The sequence below is a fragment of the Pogoniulus pusillus genome, chromosome 30 (genome assembly GCF_015220805.1).
Source record: "Pogoniulus pusillus isolate bPogPus1 chromosome 30, bPogPus1.pri, whole genome shotgun sequence".
NCBI lineage: Eukaryota > Metazoa > Chordata > Aves > Piciformes > Lybiidae > Pogoniulus > Pogoniulus pusillus.
The window spans coordinates 15,431,411-15,453,639 of record NC_087293.1 but is presented as its reverse complement, the minus strand read 5'-3'; the positions used below and the strand labels follow the sequence as shown (position 1 = coordinate 15,453,639).

The 22,229-nt window shown below is 45.1% G+C and overlaps 1 protein-coding gene and 2 long non-coding RNA genes across 9 annotated transcripts in view; 2 read left to right on the top strand and 1 right to left on the bottom strand.

Annotated features, from left to right (window-relative positions):
• The window catches only part of MED13L (mediator complex subunit 13L), a 190,174-nt gene extending 178,060 nt beyond the window's left edge, over positions 1–12,114 (top strand). For 6 of the 7 annotated variants that reach the window (XM_064168753.1, XM_064168754.1, XM_064168758.1 and 3 more), the window contains 5 exons: positions 576–752; positions 2,801–2,955; positions 5,773–5,934; positions 8,051–8,163; positions 8,987–12,114. In XM_064168753.1, coding sequence (XP_064024823.1) covers positions 576–752; positions 2,801–2,955; positions 5,773–5,934; positions 8,051–8,163; positions 8,987–9,119 — 740 coding nt within the window. In that variant the 3' untranslated portion in view covers positions 9,120–12,114. Of the gene's footprint in view, positions 1–575; positions 753–2,800; positions 2,956–3,042; positions 3,623–5,772; positions 5,935–8,050; positions 8,164–8,986 lie in introns of those variants that run through there. The other variant, XM_064168755.1, reaches the window with a different exon arrangement.
• On the bottom strand, positions 4,871–10,000 carry LOC135188936 (uncharacterized). The gene is made up of 3 exons (XR_010307893.1): positions 9,942–10,000; positions 5,749–5,949; positions 4,871–5,587 (listed from the first exon to the last, which is right to left on the bottom strand). It is a non-coding gene; the product is annotated as an uncharacterized LOC135188936 (long non-coding RNA).
• Positions 12,115–21,277: 9,163 nt separating the features above from the next.
• The window catches only part of LOC135188910 (uncharacterized), an 86,557-nt gene continuing 85,605 nt past the window's right edge, over positions 21,278–22,229 (top strand). Inside the window, exons 1-2 of the long non-coding RNA XR_010307884.1 lie at positions 21,278–21,348; positions 21,535–21,598. This is a non-coding gene — a long non-coding RNA (uncharacterized LOC135188910). The remainder of the gene's footprint in view (positions 21,349–21,534; positions 21,599–22,229) is intronic.

Genomic DNA, 22,229 nt, shown 5'->3' with positions numbered 1-22,229 from the left:
CACATCCAGGCAGGTTTGGAAAGTCTCCAGAGAAGACAACTCCACAACCTCTCGGAGCAGCCTGCTCCAGGGCTCCAGCACCCTCACAACAAAGAAGTTTCTCCTCGTGTTGAGGTGGAATTTCCTGTGTTCCAGCTTATACATAGAACAGAGTTAAATAAGCTTGAAAATTACTCCTCAGGTTGAATAATGTTCAAGGCAGATATTTTATGGCATAAGAAAATGGTCAGCAAGCTGCTATGCTCTTTTTGTGTGCACCAAAGCAGGGTATATTTCATAAACATAGAGATGTGTGTGTGAGAAATAACTTAAGCTTGCTCATTTAATAAGTAAGTGTTTGGTTAGGGGCAGCAGAATGAAAGGAAAGCTGGGGCACTGCATGGGAGTTCACACAGCTTACCACTAGCTGTACAGCCACTGATCTTCATTTCAAGCTCTTCTAGTAACCGACTCTTTAAGAAGAACCTGGGACACATGCATTAGCTTGCAGACCAAGAGCAGACCCAGAACTGTAACTGAACACCTATTCTGAAGACCATGCAAATGAACCTCTCTTGTTGCTTCTGTTCTGGCAGATGCTGTCACCATGGGCTCGGTGTTTGGCCGCAGCACTGCGCTGAACCTGCAGTCCTCTCAGCTGAACACCCCTCAGGATGCCTCCTGCACGCACATTCTTGTTTTCCCAACCTCTGCTACTATCCAGGTGGCACCAGCGAATTACCCCAATGAGGATGGGTTCAGCCCTACTAATGGTAAGTGAGCAGGGCTCTGGTGTAAGGGGTGGAGTACTTGTCAGAGCTCAGGGCATCATCAGGAAAAGAGTGGAGCAGAGTTCTCCCCACAGACCCCCTAGCCCCTGAGTTAATGACCAGAGAACACCACAGTGCTCTGCAGTTACAGGGTAACACTCTTGGGTTTTTTTAATGAAGTCTATTTCAGGTCATCATAAAAGTGATCTGGACCAAGCAGGACACCGCATGGCACAGGCTGTGAAATGATTTTTCCTGCAGTTTTGACTCGGGCCACCTTGTTTACTGCAGTCGTTTGCCGCACGCCCAGTTGTGTACAAAGCCTCTGAGGAAGGAGGTGCTTGGTTTGGAATTCTAATGTTCCAAAAGCAGACAAAATAGGACCAACCTAACAAATGCTCATGTCAGCAGCCTGCTTTTCAAGCTTATTTAACCCTATAGTTTGTGTCAGCAAGCCTCTGCTTAGTACTTGATATAAAGTAAGTATTGCACTTATACCCAGAGTAAGTGCAAATACTAACAACAGAAGTACTGTCCAAAGAGGGAAGTTACAGTATGGAGAGGAAGAAGGGCCTACTACTTTGGATCTAACAGTCTGCTTTGATCTGTTCCTCCTGGAATTTTGGTGGGCCTCACAGAAGGGAGGTTACCCCTCTTAATACTTCAGCAGCTGTCCTTTCAGGGCCCCAGAATCCCGACTGAAGGCGGTGCTGACAAATATTTAACCTGCATTAACCTGCCCTTTAGTGCTTCAGATGCTAATTAGAATCAGGTACAAGAACTGGCGCTTTCCGAAACAGTGTTAAATTTAATTTTCTTAACTCTGCTCTCCTTAATGATTAAACTGCTTCCTATGCCATTAGCCATCTCATTTATGCTCTGCAGGCTAAGCAGAGCATGACATTAGTTCTGTTTACCGAGGTTGTAGGACAGAAGTTAATAAACTTAAGCTAATTCATTGCTCTTGCAACCAAGTATTTCTCTTCAGAAGATGAAGAAAAACAGGCACCTGCCTCTCTCAGCACTAGGGCTCCAGGTGAAAGTAGTTTAAGACACACACATCATTTTCCCTTCTGATGAGGAATAAATTCTCCATTTGCAAGAGAAATGATATATTATGCTGTGTAGAAATGCATGACTCTTCCTTGGAGCTCTGTGTTTTAGTACAGACTTGGCTGCAGTTCTCATGAATCCAGTTAATGCAGGCAGCTGCCAATGTCCCTTTCTGTGCCCTAAAATGTACTTTAAATGTCATGTACTGTTGAAGCATCTTTGCCTGCAGAGAAATCTGGGTAAGGAGAGGGACCCTGTAAACCATATTGTGGTGCTTGTAATTTTTTGCTCAGTGTTTATGGTGTCTTAGCTTTCCATCATGTAAATTACTGGTGCCACCATAACCTGGTTTGCAGGTGAGTAATGGAAGGTTCTTACACAAACACACTTTTATTGCCTCTTTGCGCACCCTTCCCACAGGTTAACATAACCCAAAAGTGAAAGCTAACACAACAATTTATTTCTGAAATGGAAGCTCAATATTAAGAGCTGCCTTGCAGGAAATCCTGGTGCAGTATTTGCAGTAAGCTTGCATTTGCTTGGCCTGTGAGCCTGGAGCAGACCCTGAAGCTGCCACGACAGATCCCTGAGTGCTCTGAGCAAACATGTCCAAAGAGCAGCAGCTGCTGAGAGTTGCATCCCTAGGTTTGCTAAATGCATTTCAAGTGTCCTGTGGATGGAACCCTGTGAGCAGCTGCAGAGAGGTGTCATTTCCTCTTTAGCAAGTGCTGTGTGGATTTTTGCTAAGCTGGTATGACAGGATTTTTGTTCTCTCTATGACCATTGTTATGATTCATGATTCTTAAGAGATGTGTGCCAAGTTTGCCTTTCAAGTCTGTGTGGTTGCAGTCAAAGGTACTGAGAGGGATTAATCAGTGAAGTGTTTATCTCAGGAGTATGTTAAAAATAAAATAAAGGGAAGGGTAACAAATTCCAACTATTTCTGGGCAAAACTGAGTAGATAACATTGGAAATGTTCTTTCTCTTTTTCTTTGCAGATGATATGTTTGACCTCCCATTCCCAGATGACATGGACAATGACATTAGAATTTTAATAACAGGGAATCTTCACTCTTCACCAAATTCCTCCCCAGTTCCTTCCCCTGGATCACCATCTGGCATTGGAGTGGGATCTCACTACCAGCATAGCAGGGTAAGGCTGCAGCACTTGAAGGCATGTCCTAATTGAAACACAAAAAAAGACCCCAATCCTCCACCAATATATTTTTTTCCCTTGTAGATTCTCCCAAGAGCAAGCAGAAATTAATGTTAAAGTGGAAGGTACTCTGTAGAAGTTGCCTCTGCCTATTTACATCTTGAAAGTGAATTGTTAGTGAACAAGATAACTGAGAGGAAGGGAGGAGGAGGAGAAAGAAGCTTTATTTTTGTGTGGTAGAGCCCTGTCTAGTGACCCTGTCTAAATTTAATCTCCACTCTTCTGTTATTTCTGGAAAGTCACAACGAATGTCCCTGAACTAAGTGCCAAGGCTCTGAGAGAAAGGAGGGTGTGAGAGCTCTCTTCAGATGTGTTTCTAGGGGAGGCCAGAAAGGAGATGGTTCTCCCTACCCAGCAGCTCTGCAGGTGCTGGATGTTTATGCAAATAGTGCCTTCTTACTGAAAATTAGCCCAGAAGCCACAGTAAGATATATCTGTTTGAAATGGCTTTTATAGAGTTGGTTCCAATGCCACTCATTACTTAAAATGCAAATTATTTTGGTAATTTAGGGCATGTTTTCAATTGGTTTTAACGTGATCATGTTTGATGGAGCTCTTCTAGTGATAAACTACAAGAGACATAGCTGTACTTTTTAAAGGGTTTCCAACACAAGGAGGTAGAAGTTTGAGGCTTTATAACTTCCTGTGGAGGTTTTACCCTAGAGTAAAGCAGTAGCTTATTACTTCTTTACTAAATAATGCAGTGTTTTATGGAAGAGCCTGGCTAACCATCTGACACAGCACATTTAAAGGTTCTGCTGTAGTGAGCTGTAAAAAATATAAGTAACTGGATCCATGGCTGTCACTGGTGGCTTTAAACCTCAAGAGGAACTATAAATTTGGAGTGAGAGGAGGTGAGCACAGATAGCCAGAGGTACAGCTAGGATACCTGCCCATAAGTGGTGCCCCAGCTTCAGCCCCTGCAACAAAGCACTGTGCTTTTCCAAAGAAGATACCTTGAGAACAGAATTCTCACTCCCTGCAAACGACTAACTATGCAGTGTTAGTTTCACCACCTGGGAGGACAAAGTCTTGCCTGTATTTTCCTTGCCACTTCTGCCAAAATGCTTCACTGCTCAGCTTAATGTAGTCTGTGTGTAAAAAAATCACCTCCACCTCAGCCACAAGGCTGTTAGTGCCATATTTTGTGATCTCAGTACACAAGCACCTCACCTTAGCTTAATACTCCAACCTGCTTATCAAAGGTTAAGTAATTGCAGGTTACTGTCACTTGGTTGTTTCAAACTGGCGTGTGGGCAAATGGAAGTCCTACGTTCTGCTACTGAAGCCTCCAGCTATAAATCACAGCTCAGCACTCAGTACATTTCAGTCTCTTGTTTAGTTCGTTCAACGATCTCTGTTCTGTGCCACTTCTAGAAATTCATTTACAAAACTACTCTCAGTGGAACTGCATCCAAGTGGCTTAAGAACAGCACTGAAAGGTTAATGACCACAGAGCTTAGAGACCTGGGCAAGCCATTGCTAGATGAAGCTGTCACAGTAATTCAGTTTAACCATTAACAAGGGCCTAGTAATTGATGTGTAATTTTTAGTTTTAAAAAAGCAACAGCGTGTGATCATTACCTGTGGGTCAGGGAAGGCCAAGCCTTTGTCCATGTACCCCATAATTGATTGCTGAAGTTCAGCAGTGTAAGGCCTGATTGCTCCACAGCCACTTCCAAGGGCTGCTGGTGGTGCCCACAGCCAGGTGAGCCACAGCCTTCTTTGAGCTTTATGGAGTGGTTAACTTTGATTCCTGAGCAAGATATTAGTGTTGGAGAAAGACCTGCTTGAAGGGCTAGCAGTGAAGGCTGAGTAGCTGCTCATGGACTAATAGAGTTGCTGTCCCAGTTCTGCTGGGGTAAGGTGCAAGCTAAAATGCTTTACAGGCATCTCTGAATTCAAAGTAAAAGCAGAATAATAAAGGGTGTTTCCAAAGCAAGCCTTCAAACTAGGAAGGTACTCTAGACTGAGGTGGCAGCTCCCTTTCTAGTACCTGAGGTAGGTTTGGTTGTGGGCTTATGGCAGGCAGGGATCTGAGGGCACAGACACCCAGGAGGAGGTGAGCAAGCTCACCCCAAGAAGTCTAACAGCCTCAGGTGTGGATGACTCATCTAGGTTTTACTCTACAGAAATCAAATCACAGACATAGGTGCTGGCAGGCAGTGACTCCAAGTCTGGTGAAATTAACTTTATAGCCAGCTTCTCCTTGTTTAACTCTCTCCTCTCCCAGTCACTCTTTGGTCCAAGTGGAAGGACATGAGTCACAAGTGCTGCAAAGCCCCAGTATTTAGATAAACTGATAGGTGATAGAAACTGAAAAGCAGGGCAGCTGTTTCCTTTTCCCCACACTTGGCAGCACAAATCCAAACCCAGCTTGTACCTTCTGCCCAAATGTCCACAGCAAGGAAGGGCAAGTGTAGCATTTTTCTGCAAGCTACCAGCCCAGCCCATACCTCTGAGTTACTCTGCAGCATCCAGTCCTACCTGGACTGGAGTCTGTGTAGGAGGCTAACATTGCTGTGTGGGAATCCAAAGTGGTTCTGGAATATGAGCCTGGGGAACTGAACTAGAGGGGAATAAGGAGAGGATTAGATAGCTTTGACTAAGATTCATGAATGACTAAAGGATAGCTGGTTAATCACAAGACTGAACTGGATTCAATACTGAGCAATTAGTAAGCAAAATTAATGTTCCTGGAGTGGCATCTAATGACATAAACCAACAAACCTGTGTTTGCAACTCTTCTTCCAGAACCAAGGGGAACGTCTCCTCTCCAGAGAAGCCCCTGAAGAACTGAAGCAGCAACCTCTTGCTCTTGGATACTTCGTATCAACTGCCAAAGCTGAGAATCTTCCGCAGTGGTTCTGGTCCTCCTGTCCTCAGGCACAAAACCAGTGTCCCCTCTTCTTGAAGGTCTGTCTGGGTGTCCTTTCAGAGGAAAAGAGAGGATTGTTGCTATTTACATTTGATGGATTTTCACTGAACAGTGTCTCTGTGTGTTACCCTGACTGTGACAGCACCGAAATGCAGTTTTAGGTTTAAACTGACTCAAGAGCTGGATAGAATCACAGAATGGTTTAGGTTGGAAGGGACCTCAAAGATCATCCAGTTCCGACTCCCCGCCATAGGCAGGGACAGCTCCCACTAGAACTAAGATGCTGAAACTGAATTCTCGGCTGCTAAAGCCCTTACCTGAAAATGGAATATTTTGACAGAATTACCTAAGAAGTACCCCAAGTTTCATTTCCTGTTGGCCTAAGGCAGGAGGGTCATTCCTTGCTTCTGTTCTGCTGTGATCCCCTTGTAACACACAGATCCAAAGTCAGAGAGCAGCATCTCCAGACAGGGCACTGCCTGTTTGCTTCTTCCCTGACTGCAAGTTGCACAGTGAGCTGTATAGAGCAGAACTGGTTCAACCACTGGAGATTCACTGATCCCTGTAGAGTATCAGGGAGCTTCTTGTTTGAATGGATCAAAGAAATAGGAACTAGTGAGCATGGAAAGCAGGTGAAGAATCCATCTCGAACAGCATAACCAGCATACAGAACAATGAAGGCAGTAACATTTACTTCACTCCCATCTTAACTAACAAATAACTAAATTCCCTTATCCCTGTCTACCAGGCAGTTACCAGAGTAAAGCTGTTCAGTATTTCGCAGTCCTTTGCTCATGCACAAAAAGCAGTTTCAGGACTTGCTGTTTTCAGTGACCTGCAGTCAGCTTTATCTTCAGTGTAGCAGCTCCACCACTGAAGCACTGAACTTAGTCCTCACACTCTGCACTCCTCACGGGTAGATTTCCCATCACTCACTGATTTTCTCTGGGCCACAGAATGAAACTAATAAGAAAAATAAACCAGCGTGGCTTTGGAGCTAGAGATGAACACTGGAACAGGCTGCCCATGGAGGTGGTCGAATCCCCATTCCTGGAGATGTTCAAAAGCTGCAGAGATGTGGTGCTGAGGGACATGGGTTAGCAGCAGACTTGGTAGAGTTAGAGAAGGGTTGGACTCAATGATCTTTAAAGGCTTTTCCAGCCAAAATTATTCTCTGAATTTTTATGCAGAACTCAAAACTATTTTTTTTTGTGAATGAGTAATCCAGTGCTGGCAGTAAAAAAAAATAGGCAGCAGAGCTCCAGGCAACTTTAGAATTCCTTCCATGAGCTTGTACTAGATTTGAACTAGAGGAGCCACCACCCTTCCCTGCCCCACCACCCCTAGCCTAGCACTGTTGCTCTCTCAGATCTCAGCTGAATGAAATGTTTAATTTGAGCAGCAAGGCAGGGGCTCGAGTTGGACAGTTTGTAGTGGCAGCAGGGGCTGCTGGCTCCTTCTGCTGCATGGTACTGCAGTTAGAAGCAAGTCATCTCTGCCTGCTTTGGATTAAGGATTTCTGAGCTCAAGTGTTTCACCTCTGATGTGTGCACCACAACTGGAGGAGAATAAATTGGAGGTTTTGCCTCAGCAGGCTCTGTGGCATATTAGGCTGCCCACTTGAAAGGCTTCTGTGGTTGCTCTGCCCCCAGCACGTGATCAGTGTGAAATCCCTTTTCTGCTCCTCTATAAACTAACACACAGTCCTTGCTCCAGAATAAAGATGAGACAGATGGAGAAAGTGTGCTGCAGTGGGGCAAGGGCTGCAGGAAGGCTGCTGGCTGGACACCTCAGTGTGGTGCTCTGTGATGGGTCTCTCTCCTACTGGAAGGAGTTGATTTATGATACTCACACTGATTTATTACCAAAATGCCATGAGAACCACTGGCATAACCCAAATGTTTTCCTCATCACTTCTTTCCTGACCAGCACTGAGAACAGAATTCAGTATGTTTTTAAAGATCCTTTGTTCTAGTCAAAAAGAGAAGTCAGTTTGTTCTATGGAACATGGAAATGCACATGGGCAGGGTGGCTTCCCACAGAAGTACCAGTCTGCTGTGCTGTCCTGAGCCAGTCCAGAGCCTGTCTGTTCACTGGAGCTGCAGAAGTGCTTGCTGTCTGAAGAGTTAACTTGTGATGTTTTCCTTTCCACAGGCCTCTCTCCATCACCATATCTCTGTAGCACAGACAGATGAGCTGCTACCTGCCAGAAATTCTCAGCGAGTTCCTCACCCCCTTGACTCTAAAACTACATCGGATGTCTTGAGGTAATGCCTGTTACATTTTGCACTTCCAGACAGGGACTGGGCTCTGAAACTCCTACTGAATTAATAAGGGTCGAGTATCATATTGCTCAAGATAACTAGAGGATTGATTGCCTCCATCCCACTGCTGGGGACTGAACAAAGATCTGGTTTATGAGACCACACACCAGGGAGGACCCACCCATGAACAAACATGGGCATTTCAGAGAGTGTCAGTAGAAAGCATCAGCAGGAACCGTGAAGAATAAGCTAGTCTAGAAGTGGTGGAGTATGCATGGGTCTAGAAGATCTGAAATTGCATTCTCTTGAAGGACTGAGCTGTCACAGCTGCCCTGGGTTACTGCTGTCTTAGGTTTGGGTTAAGTGTGATGCAGTGCACTGGGAAATGCTGAGACACAACAGACACAAGTTACAACAGGAGAAAGTCCAAGCAGATCACATAAATACTTCAAATACTGGCACAGGTAGCCTGGAGAGGTTGTGGGACCTCTGTCCTTAGAGGTGTTCAAGACATAAAGCTTTGCATACAGTGAATGATGTTTGAACCTCTTTGGATTCCATACTCTGTGCTATCAGCTGGGGAGGGTCTGCAGTCAAGTAGCTTGGTCCAGGTCCAAACATCTTCAAAAGTGAAAATTTGTGCTGCCCTCCTTCTCAAAGAGTTTTCTACCTTGCCAACACCACCAGCATTGCACAGGCAGGCTGTGCTCCTGCCACTGTTTATTGTCAGGAGAAACCAGAGACTACCTTCAGCAAGCCTTCTAGGAAAGCCACAGGAGAGGAGCAAAGAATCCCAGTCTCATTTCTCTCTGTTTCCCTCCTGCAGGTTCGTTCTGGAGCAGTACAATGCACTGTCCTGGCTCACCTGTAACCCTGCCACTCAGGATCGCAGCTCCTGCCTTCCTGTCCACTTTGTGGTGCTCACTCAGTTGTACAATGCCATCATGAACATCCTTTAATCGATAGGAAAGCACTTGTTCTTCTGGCTTATTCTCCCCTCAACCCAAGAAACGTGCCACAGTCTGCAAAGATCACCATTTTGCTTCTCTTCAGACCAGTCCTGTGCTGTGCTTCTATTCCTCCAAAAGCACATGTGAATTCTGCAGTGTTCAAAACTAAACTACCCATAACATCTCTGGCAGCTTCAGTCCAAAATCTGGGAACATCCAAGAACAGTGAACACAGAGTAACCTCAAGCCAGTGTTAGTTTGGTGGCCCAGTAACTACTGGTCAGTGTCATGAATTTTTTTTACTATTTAATTTTTTTAAGGAAGACTACAGTCTCTTTTAGGAACTCTGATAACCAAGAGCAGTTTCAGCCCTGCAAGTTAAAAATACCTTATAGTGACCAGTTTGGGTTGTCCAAATCTTATTTTGTTCTTTGATCATCATAAACTGGGATTTTGCAGGAGGAAAAACAAAAACAAGCAAACAAAAACCAACCAACCACACACAGTTGTAGTCTCATCTAAATACCGGAGATTTCTGTCTGCCTGGAGTTCCTGTCAGAGTGGATTGGGATGAATGCATGCATTTGTTACCTGTCCATGTAGATATGAATGGTCTGGAGATACTTTATTTATTTTTAGGTTTGGGGAGGGGAGGGGTTAAATTATAAAGGACCAGGAACAGTAGAATACCTTAAAAATCCAGCTCCGTTCCACTGTAGGGTTATTTATCTACGCACCTCTCGCTCTTCTGGGAAATCAAACCCGAAGCTAATAACAATCAAAGCCCAAGCTGGGCAGTAAGGATGCGCTTGCCTTGGAAGGAATCCTCACCTGCAGTCAGCCTGGGGACAGCTAGGAATGGCCAGTGTTCAATGAAGGATAACACTACCTAACGGAAGAAGAGCAAGAGAGAGAGGTAGGGAGTTAAAATACAGCCCAGTGTGAGGGCGAAAGGAAAGTGGTAAATGAAATCTATTGTAGAGCTATGATTGAAATCTATTTCCAGGAGATTTAGTGATGCTAGCAAAAAAGTCTTTACTGAAGCCCAAGTCGCCCTTTAGGTTCTGGGCAGGCTCGTCCATGTACATATCCAGAAAGATGGGTTGTTTTGTTTACACGAAATCAGTTCCAAATCTGGTGTATTTTTTCTGACTATAGGAATATTATTTCAAAGAAATAATTTTTTAAAATTATATCATTAAATTAGTACTTGAAGTTAATACCACAATGGTGGCAAAGTTACTTTGTTTAGTAAAACGATTGCCATTGTAAAGGTTAATGGCTAATTGAAGTATTTTTATGACTCCTTCATTCCAGGCTTCAAGGGGTTTATATTTAAACCCCATTTTCTAATGTGTGTTGTTGCACTGTGCAGCAGGCATGGACTGCCTTACATGAGGGGTCGGGCACTTTGATCAGGCTCTGTGACTTAGTTATCTGTGGAGAGAAGAAGAAGAAAAAAAAAAACCACAAACACGACCAACCTACAAATTTTAAAGTTCTTCCAAAAGACTTTCATCTTCTGGTTAAAAAAAAAGGAAATTCTATGATTTTAAAAAGTATTTTTCTTGAGATAATGTAAACATTTAAAACAAATTATATAAAATAAAGAAAAAAAAAAAAAGAAAAAAAAATTGCTGGTGTAATGAGAAGGTGAAGGCAGAGAAGGAATCTGTAAATGGATTAGTTCATTCTCTGCACCAAGCCTCCCGTGTGGGTATCCTCTTTGCAATGTATAGGTTAAATAATAATAATAATAAAAAAAATCTGATATCAAAAACCATTTGTATCTAATGTGTACAGTGTAAAATTGACTTGAAAAATATTGCAGTACTATTTTTTCTTAATCAGAAAAGAAAATTCTCAAGGCCTTTTGAAGAGCATAAAAAAAAAAGATGAAGATTGTAAACTTGTATAAAAAAAATTTAATGTGGGGAAGAAAAAAAAGTAAAAAAAATGTAAAGTAGACCTTTGTAATCTTTTACCATTTTGGGGGTTACTTGTTCCCAGGATTCATCTGAACTTTGGATTGTTATTATTTTGTTTATTCTTTTTAACTGGGCTGTTTTTATCCAGGGGTGTTTAATCCCACCCCCCCCCCCCCCCAGGAACCTGGTTCTAAGCAAAAATGAATAATAATAATAATAAAAAAAAAAAAAGGGCAGCAAGGAGTAGTTTTCATCTGGTGTCTTCTATTTAATTTTTCTTTTCTTTTTTTAAGTTAAGAGAAGCTGGTGACATATTTATACGTTTTTTGTGCAAAATAAATGAATGGCAATAGATTTTAAAGAGAAAAAGAAACTCTTATGTACTTTCAGTGTGAAAAGTTCTGTATAATATTTCCCTTTAAATATGCATTATTTTACTGGTGAGGTTTTTTTACTGAATTCATCTGAAATGTACAAGCCCTGGCTTTCCTACAGAGTAAAGACAATTCTTGCTTTTTTTTTTTTGTCCTCCTTTTTTTTCTCCTCTTTTTTTTTTTTTTGGTTTTGTTTTTATTTCTAACTTGGGAAATCCATGCCTAAAAATCCAAGTTATGATGACAGTGGTTTGAGCTACAGGGAGAAGGGAGGGGGTGGGGAATGTCCAGCATGCTTGTATGTATATTTCAGAACCTTTTTTAAATGTAAAAGCTGTACATTTCTGGGGAGTTCTGAAGTTCTTTTTGGGTTTTGGGGTTTTTTTGTTTGTTTGGTTTTTTCTTCTTTTTTTTTTTTCATTTGTTTGAGTTTTTTTTTTTTCCTCTGAGCATTTTGCAGTGAGCTTCTTTTATATATAGCTGACAATTTGAAAGAAAACAAAACAACAAAAAAAAATGTGAAGTTCATTTTAAATCTACAGTATATCGCTGGTACAATACACTAAAAAAAAAAGACTTTGATAAAAAGAAACAATAATAATAAAGACCTCCATTTTAAATGTCATTCATATATACCTTGTGGATGAGAGCTATATACTTTTACACACTTTTTTAGATGAATAAATTATTGAATTACTGAAACTGTTGGTGGAGTTTTATTCTTAAGAGGATTTTCTTCACCCCTGGAGTGTCAGCATTGCTGGAGGAGGAGGTGCAGCATCCAAGTGGTATGAATAGAACTGAAATGATTTCAAGGCTCTTCAGTCTGTTTTTAGTTACAGGTAGGGACTTCTGCCTTCTCTGAACTGGAAGTGGTTGAGGCCCTATCCCTGGAGGTGTTTACGGCCAGGCTGGATGAGGCTCTGGCCAGCCTGATCTAAGGTAGGATGTCCCTGCCCATGGCAGGGGGGTTGGAACTAGATGATCCTTGTGGTCCTTTCCAACCCTGACTGATTCTATGATTGTTTTCTGCTGGCTGCTGTGGCCATAGCTTTGCTGGCCTCCCTTTCAGAGCAGCCTGGCAGTGTACAAAGGTTCACACTGCAACAACCTTTTGCTTTATAACTGAATCAAAGCACAACAGTCATTGTATTTCAGATCATCTCTGTGGTGAGAGGAGGTTTGATGCCAATACTGGAAGTGCTGAGATGAACAGATTTAAAGTCCTGCCAAATGGGGCAAGCGGAAGCAAGCTGGGATAATCTGGTGATACAGAGCAGTCACTGCTTTACAGCAGCAAGCCAAATCACGGGAGCTTCAGCAATCCCAGACTAGAGGTCTCTCTCTACAGCAGGTGAGTCTTGATCAGCTTGTTCACTACCTCCTCTGCAGCAGGAGTACAGGTAGGGGACCTGAAGCTGAGTCAACCCCAGTTGAGGGAAACATGATACCAGATCTGCTGCTACAGGAGATGGGGAGTCCCCTTCCAGGATGGGCTAACAACACCTGGACGTGTTCTTGAGCAGCCTGATTGAATTATCTCTGCTTTAACCTGGGGCTTGGCTGTACTGTCAGACCTAGGAAGTCCCCTCCAACTGAGACATTCTGTATTTGGCAGATTAATTTCTAAGCACAGATGTGCAAAAGTTAAATATACCTCAAGCCATCTCACAGTGCTGCTACACCTGAACAAGACCAGATGTCTGGTTTGCTTTCATCTTCCTTGCAAACATAGATAATACGCTATCTTCTGTACTTAGGGAGGTGACAGATTTGTCACTTCCTTAAGTATATTCTGGATACTATATCCCTCGTTTTAAACGAGCAATGGAACGTTTAGATTCCCATATCCACAGTCCCCGTTAGAAAAGGCACACACGCACCTCTGCGCCAACAGCTCGCTGCTTCCCGCGCTGCTGAAAAATTCAGCCCAGCAGATGAGGGGGGGGAAAAAAATCCGATTCTTTTAATTTAAGCCTTCCGTGCGGCCAGTTCCCTGCCTGCCGGCTCCCACGGAGCCCTCCGGACGCTGTGGCGGCAGCGAGTCGCGGCGGGCGGCCAGCAGGGGGCGCGCGGCGCCGGCAGATGGGGCCGAGGCGCTGCTCGGCTCAGGCCCTGCCCGGGCTGCGGCCGGCGGTAGCCACCGGGCACGGCCGTAGCCACCGGGCACGGCCCCACGCGAGCGGCGCTGGGGTCAGTGCTCAAAGCGCTCCAGCCCTCCCTCTAATCGGTTTCGGTGGTAATTTCATTAGCGCCCGGGGAAAAGACAAAGTAGGAGAGAGGCAGGTGATGGGGTGAGGTGCGTATGGCCGGGCAGGAGGTTGTTAATCCCGGCTGGGTAATGGCCCATGGAAGTGCTAAGAGAAAGGTGCTGTGAGCAGCGCTGCTGGCTGCTGGCTTAAGCAGCTTTTTAGAGGTAAAAGTAATTGCCCTTGTGTTTCTATCCCGGTTCAAGAGTGTGCAGAGAAGGGGTTCTGCTGCAATGACACACGCTGGTGCACAACTGGGTTGTCAGTCAGTGGACAGGAGAGAAAAGAAACCTGCCCCAGAACACAGCCTCCACAGAGCCTGAGCCCACGTTCAGGGTGACTTTAGACATAAAGCAGAGGGAGTCCAAGTGGAACGCAACACCTGCTTCAGAGCAGGCCTGGCTCCTCAATGCCTCTCTTGTTTTCTCTTGCAGCAGGGCTAGAAGCAGCTAGCACACTCCTCGTGGGCTGCTAGCCCAACTGGAGATTTGCCCTTCTCTGAGCACTTTCTCTCACTGTTTTTTTCATGGGGGGGTCTTTTTTGCTAGCCAAGTGTCACGCTCAAGCACACAACACTTTCTGCATGCATTTGTGCACTGAAGTTGCAAAACCTTCCCTCCTTCAACAATGTTTGTCAGAAGCAGAGAGAACTTAGAGGGATAAAAGGCAAGCAAGGGAAAAGGGACAATGAAAGATGGAAAAAGCTGAGTTACCATGCTTCAATAACTAACCTCAGAACCCATACCCATTGTTCCAGATTGGGAATTATAGGGTTAAAAATCCTCTAGGGACTAGAAAATTGCTCTTGAGCCCCATAATTCTGCTATCTCTTTATAAGCTCACGCTGAGGCCAGCTCACTCTCCTTTCCTCCCCCTCCTGCCCTGTGTCGGGTCAGTGCTGCTTTTACTGGGACAAACACGGGAGGGGTAGGCCTGTTCTGGGGCCTCCAGAGGCCTAGGGGTGGCAGAGGTGTTGTGTGGAGCACTGGGGATTAGAGGTTTGGTTTTGGGTTGGGGAAAAATTGAAAGGGGTCGCTGTGGATGTTGTATCTGCTTTGTAATTTCTGTCTGTATCTCTCTCTTCAAATAGAATTCTGTTTTCTCTCCAACTAATTTCAGAGCTTCATTCTGTCAGCTCTCTTTAAGAACCACGACACCCATGCAGGTGGAGTGCTTGCCAGAAGCTCTTGGTCTCCCTGCTGGACCCAAGAGCCATGGACAAACACACAGAAGCAGCCAAGTGGCTAAGCCAAGTCACACCTTGTCCTCTGCAGCCATCAGGCAAAGCTCTACACAGGGCTTCCATCAGGCCAGGCTTCCATGGTTCCCTTCTCCCTTGGTTCTGCAGGAGACACCCAGCCTCCTGTCCTTCAGTCTCAATTTGATCTCTGCCCACTCCTGTCTCCCTCCCTTGCAACAAAGTTTAGAAAACAGCAAACATTTTGCTATCTCAGTTTCACAGGCACTGCCACCAGATGAGCTATCAGGGCAAGCAGACAGCAGCCCTCAATAGTCATGGAGGTGAGGGGCACCTGCACTAGGCATTAATGCACAACCTTAGCATGCCTGAGGCCAGGCACTTTTGGAATGCCACTGCTGTTCCCAGTTCCTGTGCAGCTACTATCCACCTGTTTCACCTTCTACACAATGTATTTCCAGTTATTAAGTCTACAGTTGCACAAAGGAACAGCTCCAGAACCAATAAGCAAATAAAGGAGGCACACTGTAAGGACTGGATAGAGAGAAGAGATTGACATTCTAATACTAAACCTGCCAACATTGATGTGGGTTTTGTTAGCTCTAATCTGTGTCTGTCTGGACCTCTGATGCCTTAGAAGCAAGATCACGGCTATTAGAGGTTGGAAGGGACCAAAAGAGATCATCGAGTCCAACTCCCCTGCCAGAGCAAGACCACACAATCTAGCACAGATCACAGAGGAACACATCCAGACAGGCCTTGAAAGTCTCCAGAGAAGGACTCTCCACAACCTCTCTGGGCTGCCTGTTTCAGTGCTCTGGAACCCTTACAGTAAAGAAGTTGTCCCTTGTGTTGAGGTGGAACCTCCTGTGCTGCAGCTTCCATCCATTGCTCCTTGTCCTATCCCAGGGAGCAGTGAGCAGAGCCTGTTCCCCCTCTCCTGACCCCCAGCCCTCAGATAGTTATAGACATTGATTAGATCCCCTCTCAGTCTTCTCCAGACTAAGCAGCCCCAGGTCCCTCAGCCTCTCCTCACCAGGCAGTGCTCCAGGCCTCTAATCGTCCTCGTAGCTCTCTGCTGGACCCTCTCCAGCAGATCCCTGTCCCTCTTAAACTGGGGAGCTCAAAACTGAACACAGTATTCAAGATGAGGTCTCACCAGAGCAGAGGGGAAGGCGAACCTCCCTTGATCTGCTAGACTGAAGAATGCAAACTTTAGTAGTATAGTAAGATGCTGTGGGTGTCATCAGAATAACAGAAACCAAAACTTCCTTCAAAGGCAGAAGGACCCCAGAATATTGATGAAGTGACCAACAAACTGTCAAAAGGAACACAAAACAATTTTGAATGAATGATGCCAAGCACAGATGTAGACTTGCCTCCAAGCTAGGATACCCCCTTAGGATATAGGACAGACTGGGATATAATACTGGAAAACTCCTAGTCACTGTAGGTGTTTCTAAGAGTAAAAGCAGCAAAACGTCTTTGGAAAAAAATCAAATGAACTGTTAGGTGCTGAAGTGAGAGAAAGAATAAACCAGAAACTGCAGCCAAGGCACTGTGTACACACACAGCCTCTGCCTTCAGCGCTGCACGTTCTTGGGGCCATCCAGTCACAGGAGATGTGCATGTCCCAAAGAGCCTCAGGCCTTGCTGGAAGAGGTGGTGGCAGGGATGCAGCCAGCCATGCCTCTGGTGGGGATCTATCTGCATCCTTCCCCTCAGCTCTGGACTGCTATGTAGCTCCTGATGGCAAATCCCCTTCGGCATCCACAGAATAAGCTGCAGCCCACACACTGCCTCACTGCGTCCTGGGGAGCTGGGTGGCCCAGCATGACTGCTCCCGAGGGGGCACTGGGAGCAAGGGGCACTGTGGCATCGGGAGCAGGAGGCATGGCCATTGGGTGAGTCTAGAGGGACATGTCCTAGCTCAGCAAGGCTCCTCCTCTGCACAGGGCAACATGCCAAATGGGAACCGTGGATATGCAAGATGGGGAGCACTTCCCTGCCCAAACTGGCTTCATCCTGGCCCCTGATGGAAGCTGCAGCCTGGTGAAACACAGCGATCTTCTGCTGCTTCAGCAGGTTGGTAATGAGCAGGGACTGCACCTTCACATTCTCTCAGGTATACTGTTAACTCCTCTGGCTGCACTACAGGTAAGGCACCTGGTTTCCATCAGGTTTTTATTAAAGAACTGCTCCCCATTCCCAACCCAGCATGTCTAAGAAGTTTGGCTGAAATTTTACCATCGTTAACACCCAATCAATGCAGTGTGAAACACGCCTGTAGGCTAGCACTGGCTATGTGTCCATCTGGAATCCATCCCTGGCATGGATCAAAGCCACATGAGAGCCTGCCCCTGGACATTTGGGAGACTCTGCTTTGAGGAGAGAAGGCCTATGGTAGCCCTGAGCATTTGAGCCTCCCTATCAGGTCTAGCTGTCAGTAGCCCAAACTCTCTGTTTATGAATGATGTGCTGGCTGGTAGAGGAGATGCAGGGAAGAATATCCTGTTGCAAAAAGAACTTGATCATCTTTGACCAGAACAAACCAGGAGATCACTCACTGCTTTGCAAGATGAAGCTTCCAGCAAGGAGCAAGTACCACCTGAAAAGTCTGAACTCTCACAGCTCGTCTGAGCAGAAAGCAGAAAGGCAGGCACTCAGCAGCTGGCCCAACTAAGAATTAAATCAGTATAGAGACAGGACAGAGAAAGGTCTTCACATTAAAAAAAAGGTCTGATTTGTTCCCCTTGTACTTTGTGTATGAGAAGGAACTGCAAGATGTGGGACAACTTTTCTAAGCCGCATGCCCTGCTTGACTGACAGAAGGCAATGCAGGCCATAAATGTGTTACATCCCTAACACTGGGCTGTGTGATCAGGTGCTACAGAAAAAGCAGGGACCCTTATCCCTCTGGGAACAGAGTTCTCCTTATCGGCCTGGACCAAGTGCTGCACACCTCTGATGAGACATCTGGGATTTCCACGAACCAGCAGCTTAGAGACAGAGAATTTCTTTTGAGATAGTGCCTGATAGGTTCCCACATAGCAAGCTGGCTGAAGTTTAAATTACCTCTTTCATAGCAGTGAAGAAATGATATGCTTGAACCCCCTGAGGTTGGAATTACTCAAACATCTCCCCTGACTTCAAGACTTTGGAAATAAATCAGAAGGGGGCTGATTAATGCCAAGCTGACACTGCTCTCCCTTAAGGCTTGAGGCTACAGGCATGGCATCTGTGATCCAGTAGAAGACCTTACAGTTGTCTCCATTGTGCCTGCCTCTCAACAGATGGTCTCCTTTTCCCAGAGATATTCACTCTGGCAGCACTTGGCCCTCAACACATATCAACTGATATATAGTGCTTGTCTGGACACATTTGGACCAGGTCTGATTCTCTGCCCCTTTCTTCTCTCCCCTGATTTCCAAATAGCCATCCATGACTGTTTACTTTGGCAACGCCTGCAGGGGAAAAAAACAGTCTCAAGGAAAAAGAAAAATCCATTAGGAAAAGCCAGCTGAGTGCTAAAAGGCCCCTAATCAGTGGAAAGTTTAAAGAGCACCGCTTTGAGAGAGGCTGTGGTGCCTTTCCAACACCTTCACAGCAATGTGTGAGGCTACAACATGTCAAAGTGAAGCCCCAAACACAGGCTCTGTGCCAAAATAACTGGTTTTGTTAGAGCTGAGGAGAGTGTGGATGTCCGGGGCGGTGGTGGGGACAGAGTTCCTTAAGTAGAAACAACTGCATCAAAGCAAGTCTCTGCAATTGGATTCATAAGATGTCCCCTCGCTGGTTACAGCTCACAGCCTTGGCTCTTCTTTATCTACAGTTCAAAATTAGACCTTGACTACAGCAGGAACCTAAATTTTAAGGGCCAGTTGTAGGTCAAAGTAAGGACATCCCACCAAAGTCACTTGGGGCAGAAAGACAGAGGAAGAGGATCTGGTGGTGTGGAGAAAGAAATGCCCTCCAAATTGCTGTCTCCCTTGAGGTATGAAACAAATTCAGCCAGCAGCTGGAGAGAGTGAGAAAAATAGCTCATGCTTAACTGCAGCCACCCAAGAAACACCTCTTAGTTACTGATGCCAAAGGGAGAAATGGCTCTTCACTTCATGTCTATGAGTTATCTAATGCTCCAGTCTCTGGGTGGACCAGAGAATTGCTTTGGGTTGCACAACCCTCTACATTTCATTTAACATTTCACAAGTCCACCAAACCACAGATTTCAAAGTATCATGCAAAAGTCAATTAATTACTCCTTTCTCCCCCCCCCCCCCCCGAAGAAGAAAGATGCATCTTTTTCTTTCAGGGAATGATCAAAATATTTGTAATGAGTCTGCTCCTCCAAGGAGTGATTTTGAAACTCTTGATAGAAACAGTCAGAATTAGCTTTAGTCCATTCCCCTTCACCTTCTATAGTTTTAAATCACATAAGGAAGCTGAGGCACAATTAGCCTCTCTAAAGTGTATGCCATTAAAGTATGTACCCTTCAGGCCAGAGATGAGCTCACAGATCACGAAAGCCTACTCAAGCTGCTGTCTGTTGCCAGCTCAGCCTTTTGTGTGCACTGTACAACTTATCTTCAACTCCAAGTGACCGTGTTGTATCCCCAGCCTAACCCACTGCTGTGACATCTTTCAGAGTCAGTGCTATCCAGCTGGATAGCTCAGAGTATCTGCGCAGCATCCAAACGTGGACAATAACCCAGACTGGGGCCCCTCTTTGCACACCATAGCAAGCACAACAGTTTCAAATTGCTGCAGGTTGAATATACTCTTGGAGGTGCTTTGATTATTGAAACCAAAACCTTTAATTTTCCACAGAAGAGAAAAGGGATCGGGTGCAGGGCTTGGACTGGTGGTACAGTGTCCTGTTACAGTGAATGTGATCTCTGATGCTGCTCAAGATGAAGAATAGGTAGCCAAATTTGACTACTTGAGGCAGAGACAAAATGGAGACACAAAAGAGAAGGGTATTTGGATATAACACTTCAAGCTACTCCTTATCTTTCCTGTCACCTATGCAGACTTGTCCCACTCTCTACAAAATTCTAAGGCATGCCTAAAATAGTAATTTAAATTATGTTGAGCTACATAAAGCCATAGAAGAGATGGAAGTCTCATTACTTAAGAGGCTTTCCAAGCCTCCAGGGTTGTTCTGAATGGGAACAAACTCCTCTGGTCTATTTGGAAACTTTCAGTGAAGGAAACTTTTAAGTCCTAAACTGAGAAAGCCACAGAATTTCAGAGAAGTATGAATATTTAATCACCAAACCCTAGATGAGAGCCACACAGCCAGGAATGATTCAAATACAGGATCACAGCATATATCTGTTTGGAAGAGATCTTAGAGATCAAATCTTGAACTTAGCACTGAAGGGTCAACACTAAACCATTTTCCTAAGTGCCAGACCAACAGACTGCTTGAAAACTCCCAGGGATGGTGACTCCAGCACTGCCCTGGGCAGACCATTCCAACATTTCAGAACCTTTTCCATGAAGAAATATTTCCTCATTTCAGCCTGAATCTCCCCTGCTGCAGCTTGTGACCATTTCCTCTAGTCCTGTTGTCTGTCACCATGGAGCAGAGACTGCCCCCTCCTCACTCTAACCTCCCTTCTGGTAGTTGTAGAGAGCAATGAGGTCTCTGCCCTCAGCCTCCTCTTCTCCAGACTGAACAACTTCAGCTCCCTCAACCCTTCCTTATAGGGCAAGTGCTTCAGGTTCTTCACAAGTCTCCTTACCCTTCTCTGGACAGGCTCCAGTCCCTCAATTTCCTTCCTGTAGCAAGGGGCCCAGAACTCAACACAATAATCAAAGTGTGGCTCCACCAGTGCTGAGCACAGGGGAATGGTCATCTCTCTGTCCCTGCTGACTGCTGTGTTTCTAATATAAGCCAAGATGCCACTGGCCTTCTTAGTTAGGCATACTCAGCTGATTATCAACCAATACCTCCAGGTCCCCCTCCAAGTCACAGCTTTCCAACCACACATCCCCAGGTTTGTTACTTACCATGAGGTTCTTGTGACTCAAGTGCAGGACCCAGTACTCAGCCGTGTTGAACTTCATACAGTTAGCCTTAGTCCATTGGTCTAACCTGTCCAGATCCCATTAGGAAGCTTCACTACTCTCTAACAGATCGACACAGCCACCCAGCTCAGTGTCATCTGCAGCATAAACTGAGTTTCTCCTCTAGCAACTAGAAAATAAACTGAGAGGAACAAAACCAGCAGTGGCCTGAACCTTTTATTACTTATAACACACAGCTGTGGAAAGACTCAGCACACCCAAATGGGCAGACACAGCAGGTGAAATGCATTGAAATTAAGTGGCTACACTTTTTGGAATGGCCTCCCTCCCAGCAAGAGTCTAGCAACACCCAGCGTGCAAGCTGGAGCAGAAAGAAGCAGACTAGGAAGAAACAGCAGGCTGGAGCAGAAAGAGGCAGGATAGCAAGAAATAGCAGGCTGGAGCAGAAAGAAGCAGGTTTTGCTTCTCTAAGAACTGGTGTACTGTGGTTGTGCTGACCGTGTGCAGCCATGTTATCACAGTAAAGCATCTCTCTTGGGGCAAGGCTCACCCCACCTCAATTAGCTCTTGTCAGAGGCCTTGATTCACTCAGTGTTTTCACCTGTCTGCCAGCTGTCTCTCTTGATGACCAACCACTTTCAGGTGTACACAGATATATAAGCACACAGGCACAAGCTTGTTCTAGCTGCTCCTAGTTGTGTGTAAGGTAGGTTTGAGTTTGGTTACATATGTGGGTTTAGGCTGTGCTGGATGTTTGGGTTTTTTCCTAAGAGTGCAGGTTAGTAGTTTTTTTTTTATTTCTCCAGAAAGGACTTGAAAAACATTTTGTGTGGTCTGTACTTGGCTTTTATAATCAACAGCAAATATTACTCTAATTCTCATATGGAAAATCATGTCCCAAGAGTGGACCCCCTAAGCATGGGAAGTGTGTTGTATCACAGTGGCTGCCTCCCCTCTAGAGGATAAGTATTTTGTAGTTCTCTCAAGTTCCTTCTAGTTAAGGTTGTGAAAGCAATCTGAGGTTGGAACAGAAGCTCACCATTCTCTAATACAGCAGTAACCTTAGCCTCTTTCTGAAAGAGAAGCTGAGGCACAGAAAAGGGAACTGCCTAGTCAAGAGTTGCTCAGGAAGTCTAGAAAACCTTATCAGCAGTGATGACCTAAACTTTGACTCCTGTACTTCTGGGTACCCTTCCTTGTGGAGATAAGTAAATGTTCTTCATTTTCTGTGAATTGAAATTTCAGGCCAGGAAAGCACTTGGTGAGAAGTACTTGCTAAACAACTGCCAATGCTCTAATGGCAGCAGTGCTACCTGGATGGCAGGGAGTGAGTGGGG